The sequence below is a fragment of the Abramis brama genome, assembly GCF_963993115.1.
Source record: "Abramis brama genome assembly, chromosome: 19".
NCBI classification, from domain to species: domain Eukaryota; kingdom Metazoa; phylum Chordata; class Actinopteri; order Cypriniformes; family Leuciscidae; genus Abramis; species Abramis brama.
The window spans coordinates 542,501-550,000 of NC_139981.1; the positions used below are offsets into that span (position 1 = coordinate 542,501).

Consider the following 7,500-nt stretch of genomic DNA (forward strand, 5'->3'; position numbering starts at 1 on the left):
AAATAGGATTTTCCGACTAGGAAACTACAACAAGGAAACTCCAACTAGGAATTTCCAACTAGGGAACTACAACTAGGAAATTTTCGACTAGGAAACTCCAACTAGGAATTTCCGTCTAGGAAACTACAACTAGGAAATTTCCAAATAGGATTTTCCAACTAGGAAACTCATAGTTAGGATAATTCCGATAGCACATGAAGGCAGCATTAAACACTAATTTTTGCTCAAATAAATGCAGCCTTGGTGAGCAGAAGAGACTTCATTCAAAAACATTTAAAAATCCTAATGATTTCTTATTTTTAACCGGTAGTGTAAATACTGACATGATTTCCTCTAGGGAAATGGATGACAATACTGATGATCTTTAATTCAGGAACCAATATGTATACTGTTAAACTGTACCTCCTCCAAAACTATTAGTAAATCATGGTTCATGATGTAAACTAATGACTACTGGATATTTACAATAAACAGGGTGATGAGCCCTTCAGGAAATAAAAGCTTTAAAGGAAATGCTGATTGTAGAAATGGTCATGTGATCACCCTCATGTAGAATTAAATCGACATGACTGCAGTTCATCTCACTGTAAACAGATTTGTCAATGCATTTCTTTAGAACAAAAACTAAACAAATGACGCTCCGATTGAATTCTACCACAGAATTTCTGCTTTAAAGTGCTGTGGAGGAACTCAAACATCTCAACCGGCTGGAAAACACCGACGTCTGAAGCACGGATGAGGAAAACAGGAGAAAATATCATGCACACATAATCAGACATTCATGTGAAATGATCTATTGGAGGAAAGTGTAACCAGTAAACCTGTGTGAATTATGGGGTGAACTGTTTTTCCTCCCGTGTAAAATCGGTTCTGATATGAGGATGAAAGGAGAAGAATAACTACACAAACACTCCCATCAGAAGCAATCTTCACTCACTAGTGTGTGTTAACTAGTCCTATAGTTAGTCTTCTCACAGCGCATGAAAGCAAGAAACTCGGTGCTGAACTCAAAAGGCACCAGATGCTTCCACGATCAGTAATAACTCGCGTATGTAAACATACAAATGCATGTGAAATATCAACGGATCCTCAAGCAGCTTTATGTGTGGATGGCGTTTCTGCCTGAAGACGAAGAGCTCCTTCATCAGTTTCATGGGGTGTCGTCATACTCAAGCGTGTTGATTTGCCTCTACAATCTCTATTTTACATCATGCTGAAGAGATACGTTGCATAGAAGTTCAAACTTGCTGCAGGAGACGGCTCTGATCATGAGGGTTTAAAGGCATGGTGAGCGCTAGCAGCTTCCAGGAGACGAGCAGACCGAACCGCACATGCTCAGTTTGGAGGTCTCGGGTTCGGGTTCGGTCTCTTCGTCCTCGGTTCCTCCTTCGGCTTCGGCTTCATCGACGTCTGGATCTCCATCTCCATCTCCATCTCCATCTCCATCTCCATCTGCTCCCAGACAGCCCTCCTCCTGCCGACGCTTCAACCTGAACACACACACACACATCTGCTGTAAAACACACACAACTGGAACTGTGAACTAAGCCTAATCTTCAAGAAAATATGACTAAGAACTCTAGTTTTTATATTCTCACTTTTCACGGTTGAAGATCATGAACTCCTGCTGGACGACTTCAAGGCACTCCTGAAGATACTCGTTCTCCTGCAGGAGGAAATAAAGACAATCATCAGCCGTCAGACACGAGTCACATTAACACAGCCATCGTTCAGTTATCTAGTCTAATATCTGTTATTCATACATCGTTCAAGGAGCATTGTTTTTACTGAAATGTTTCAGTTGGACGTTCGTCTAATGTTTTAAAATGTTACTATTGTTTCAGAGAACATTCAAAACTAACGTTCCAATAACGTTTGAAGAATGGAATGTTTCTTTAACGTTCGCATGACCAAGAAAAAAACATTTATAAACAAAAACGGGATGTTTAACTGAATGAGAACGTGAGGAAAATGTTCTGCTGTTGTTGTGTAGAGCTCCTGCTGGAAACACCAAAAATAGCCCGGCGTGTTTCAGGAGAAGCTGCAGCTCTGAAAGCTTCATAATTTAATCATCCAGGTAATAATGCCCTCGCTTCCGGCGTCTCCAGACCATAGAAGCTCATCTTCAGTAAGAGCAGCGAGATGACCTCATCGCCATGTGATCTGATCCCAGACACGCCTCATAATCATGTGATCTGATCCCAGACACGCCTCATAATCATGTGATCTGATCCCAGACACGCCTCATAATCATGTGATCTGATCACAGACACGCCTCATCGTCATGTGATCGACACACTTCATAATCATGTGATCTGATCACAGACACGCCTCATAATCATGTGATCTGATCACAGACACGCCTCATAATCATGTGATCTGATCACAGACACGCCTCATAATCATGTGATCTGATCCCAGACACGCCTCATCGTCATGTGATCTGATCCCAGACACGCCTCATCGTCATGTGATCGACACACTTCATAATCATGTGATCTGATCCCAGACACGCCTCATCGTCATGTGATCGACACACTTCATAATCATGTGATCTGATCACAGACACGCCTCATAATCATGTGATCTGATCACAGACACGCCTCATAATCATGTGATCTGATCACAGACACGCCTCATAATCATGTGATCTGATCCCAGACACGCCTCATAATCATGTGATCTGATCACAGACACGCCTCATAATCATGTGATCGACACACTTCATAATCATGTGATCTGATCCCAGACACGCCTCATCGTCATGTGATCGACACACTTCATAATCATGTGATCTGATCACAGACACGCCTCATAATCATGTGATCTGATCCCAGACATGCCTCATCGTCATGTGATCGACACACTTCATAATCATGTGATCTGATCACAGACACGCCTCATAATCATGTGATCTGATCCCAGACACGCCTCATCGTCATGTGATCTGATCCCAGACACGCCTCATCGTCATGTGATCGACACACTTCATAATCATGTGATCTGATCACAGACACGCCTCATAATCATGTGATTTGATCACAGACACGCCTCATAATCATGTGATCTGATCACAGACACGCCTCATAATCATGTGATCTGATCACAGACACGCCTCATCGTCATGTGATCCAGCGCTGTTAAGGTTTAAATGTCACACTATATCAGTGAAATGTCATTTTCACTCACAGACTGAGAATCTTTGCTGTTGTCTCTCGATCTGTTTTTGGCCAGTCGCTTCTTCTTCTTGTGAAGCGGCCGAGACTCCAGAATCATCTCCTCCAGTTCGAAGGTCGGATCGCAATGCAGACGCCCTTTCTGTTCAAGAGAAGAAAACACACAACGCTACTGAGAATACAGCAGCGTTTCCTCATCATGAGTGTGTGTGTGTGTGTGTGTGAGAGAGAGAGAGAGAGAGAGAGAGAGAGAGAGTGTGAGTGTGTGTGTGTGAGAGAAGAGAAAACACACTACTGAGAATACAGCAGCGTTTCCTCATCATGAGTGTGTGTGTGTGTGTGTGTGTGTGAGAGAAGAGAAAACACACGCAACTGAGAATACAGCAGCGTTTCCTCATCATGAGTGTGTGTGTGTGTGTGTGTGTGTGAGAGAGAGAGAGAGTGTGAGTGTGAGTGTGTGTGTGTGAGAGAAGAGAAAACACACTACTGAGAATACAGCACCGTTTCCTCATCATGAGTGTGTGTGTGTGTGTGTGTGTATGAGTGTGTGTGTGTGTGTGTGTGAGAGAAGAGAAAACACACGCAACTGAGAATACAGCAGCATTTCCTCATCATGAGTGTGTGTGTGTGTGTGTGAGAGAGAGAGAGAGAGAGAGAGAGAGAGAGAGTGTGAGTGTGTGTGTGTGTGTGTGTGTGTGTGAGAGAAGAGAAAACACACTACTGAGAATACAGCAGCGTTTCCTCATCATGAGTGTGTGTGTGTGTGTGTGTGTGTGAGAGAAGAGAAAACACACGCAACTGAGAATACAGCAGCGTTTCCTCATCATGAGTGTGTGTGTGTGTGTGTGTGTGTGTGAGTGTGAGAGAAGAGAAAACACACTACTGAGAATACAGCAGCGTTTCCTCATCATGAGTGTGTGTGTGTGTGTGTGTGTATGAGTGTGTGTGTGTGTGTGAGAAGAGAAAACACACACTACTGAGAATACAGCAGCATTTCCTCATCATGAGTGAGTGTGTGTGTGTGTGTGTGTGTGTGTGTGAGTGAGTGAGTGTGAGAGTGAGTGTGTGTGTGAGTGTGTGTGTGTGTGTGTGTGTGTGTGTGTGTGTGTGAGTGAGTGAGTGTGAGAGTGAGTGTGTGTATGAGTGTGTGTGTGTGTGTGTGAGAAGAGAAAACACACACTACTGAGAATACAGCAGCATTTCCTCATCATGAGTGAGTGTGTGTGTGTGTGTGTGTGAGTGAGTGATTGTGAGAGTGAGTGAGTGAGTGTGTGTGTGTGTGTGTGTGTGTGTGTGTGTGTGTGTGTGAGTGTGAGTGTACAGGGTCTAAAACTAACCAAATCAACACCTGTCAGTGCAGAACATTTACAGGCCATAAATATGGTTTTACTGGCTATGAAACGGTATTTCACATCACTGCCTTAAAATAGATTTTGTCCCTTTGGAATTATTATTTAAAGACTCTATGACACTACATTTTCTATTAAAGCAGGACGTTTAATAAGTAAGGACGTTGCTTTTCTTACTTTCTTGGAAAAACAAGAAAGAAAGTTCACTTTGACTTAAAGTAAGCATGTGTGCAGGTTTGGAGGGATTGTGATTTAAATGAACGATGCATTATTCCGAACAGCGACTCTCGCATCGACTCTTTTTGGCTTGAGTGTTCGTTTTAGACCCTGATCGTGTGTGTGTTCTGTCACTACTGGAACTCAATCTCACATTGGGAACGAACCCGGGCTCCATCTTCTTCTCATACACATCGTCCCAGCTGACGTCGGAGAGATAGGGAGCCGTCTGCATCTGAGCCAGACTACAGAACCGGTGCTCAGGGTTCACTGTCAACAACTGCAGAATCACACACACACACACACACACGATTAGACATGATTCGAAAAGGTTAAATAGTCCTGAGAAAAAAACACACTTGTGCTCCTCGCGGTCAGAAATGATGCATTGGAAATGAATGGAGTCGAATTCCCTCTAGTGGAAGCGTTTGGTACTGCAGCCGAACAACATCTCACTGAAAGATCAGTTTTTGAGATATCAACCTCACATTTGGAACACAACTTGTTTAGATTTATGGCTTTGAGTTTCTTGCAGTTTTAGAGTATAAATGTAAAAAAACCTATCAAAAATGAAAATAGTATTTTTGTGCATTTTTCATAACAATACACGTAAAATTCTGTAACTTTTTTTAAGTTCACTTTTTAAAACTTTTTTCACCTCAGCAATAATCCGCCAAGTGTCGTCTTCGAAAAGAGATCAAACTTCAGTCTGTTGCTCTAAAGCATTCAAGATTTACCACAGTTTAAGTTGGAAATTAAATTTTTAGGTCTATTCTCAAAAAGTGAATAAATGGATTATAAATACAGCGTAAATATAATTTAGTAATTTAGTAACATTTCCCAAACACACTTGAAGCGCTCGACCAATCACAACACACTGCTCCAGCCGACCAATCAGAGCTCAGTGTGCTTTTCAGAAGGAGGGGCTTCATAGAGACAGGAAGTAAACAGAGCGTTACTGACAGACTGGGAAGAGAGGAGCTGCTGAATCTGAATTTGTCTCATATTTGATGAAGTTTGCATCTGTTTATTACTGTGAAGTTGCTTTGAATCAATCTGTGTTGTATAAAGCGCTATAGAAATAAAGCTGACTTGACCTAAAAGAGGAAGTTCTGAGCATCACACTCCTGTACCCACAATGCTCTTCTCCTCTGATTCTTCTGTTTGTAACTGGTCTAATAAATGACTGTAATATCTCTCCTCGCTCCTCTGTTCTTCACTCCTATCCATTTTCCTCTCATAATATTTCTTCTGTCTCTCCACTCGTTTTCTTCACTTATCTCTGATTATCATCAGCTCCTCTTTCTCTCGCTCGTCTCAATCTTTCCCTTTATTCTCTCCTGCATAATTAGTGTTTTATGTTCTCTTCATTCATTCTGACTCCATCTGTGTTCCGTCTATTTTCATTCCTCTCCATCTTTTTTCCATTTAATCCTTATTAATGCAGTTTGTTGAGGAAGAGGCTCGGTAAGAACTCACCTAACAACGACCCATGACACCATAGCAACCACCTAGAACACCCTAGCAACTGCAGAGCTGCTTAAAACATAGAAATGTCTCTCAACTACCCAAAACACCCTAGCAACCGCCCAACTAAACTGACATGAGAATAAGAATATGTGAGTGGTGTTTGTTCATCACATGTAAGATGAGCTCTTACCTTCCTCAGCAGTGACACGAGGTCTTTGTGCCAGGAGGAGCTGTACTGAACACTGACGGTGCTGAACAACTGCAGCAGAGACTCCACCGAATTACTGCCGTGGATCTCATACGGCCTCTGATGGACAGACAGCAGTCAGTGAGATAGACACAGTCAGACAAACAGACAGACAGTCAGAAAGTCAGACAGACAGTTAGAAAGACACAGTCAGACACACACAGTCAGACAGACAGACAGACAGACATGGACACAGTGAGACACACACAGTCAGACAGACAGACAGACAGACAGACAGAGAGACAGACACAGTCAGACAGACAGAAAGTCAGACACAGACAGTCAGACACAGTCAGACAGACAGTCAAACAGACAGACAGTCAGACACAGACAGACAGACACAGTCAGACAGACAGTCAAACAGACAGACAAGTCAGACACAGACAGACAGACACAGTCAGACAGACAGTCAGACAGACACAGTCAGACAGACAGTCAGACAAACAGACAGACAGACACAGTCAGACACACAGTCAGACACAGACAGACACAGTCAGACAGACAGACAGACAGACAGACAGACAGACACAGACGGACAGACAGTCAGACAGAAAGTCAGACACAGACAGTCAGACAGTCAAACAGAAACACAGTCAGTCAGACAGACAGACAGACAGACAGTCAGAAAGTCAGACAGACAGTTAGAAAGACACAGTCAGACACACACAGTCAAACAGACAGACAGTCAGACAGACAGACAGACACAGTCAGATAGACAGTCAGTCAGTCAGACAAACAGACAGTCAGTCAGACAGACAGACAGACAGACAGACAGACAGACAAACAGACAGTCAGACACAGTCAGACACAATCAGACACAATCAGACAGACAGACAGACAGACAAACAGACAGTCAGACAAACAGACAGACTGAGAGACAGACAGACAGACACAGTCAGACAAACAGACAGTCAAACAGACAGACAGTCAGTAAGACAAACAGAGAGACAGACAGTCAGAAAGTCAGACAGACAGTTAGAAAGACACAGTCAGACACACACAGTCAGACAGACAGACAGACAGACAGACAGACACAGACGGA

At 43.0% G+C, this 7,500-nt stretch overlaps 1 protein-coding gene across 2 annotated transcripts in view; it reads right to left on the reverse strand.

Annotated features, from left to right (window-relative positions):
- Positions 1–1,280: 1,280 nt before the first annotated feature.
- The window catches only part of stk32c (serine/threonine kinase 32C), a 70,633-nt gene continuing 64,413 nt past the window's right edge, over positions 1,281–7,500 (reverse strand). For both annotated transcript variants that reach the window (XM_084093950.1, XM_084093949.1), the window contains exons 8-12: positions 6,402–6,518; positions 4,896–5,021; positions 3,190–3,318; positions 1,599–1,666; positions 1,281–1,490 (exon numbers count right to left, since the gene is read on the reverse strand). In XM_084093950.1, the coding sequence (XP_083950076.1) occupies positions 1,295–1,490; positions 1,599–1,666; positions 3,190–3,318; positions 4,896–5,021; positions 6,402–6,518 (636 nt within the window). In that variant the 3' untranslated portion in view covers positions 1,281–1,294. The remainder of the gene's footprint in view (positions 1,491–1,598; positions 1,667–3,189; positions 3,319–4,895; positions 5,022–6,401; positions 6,519–7,500) is intronic.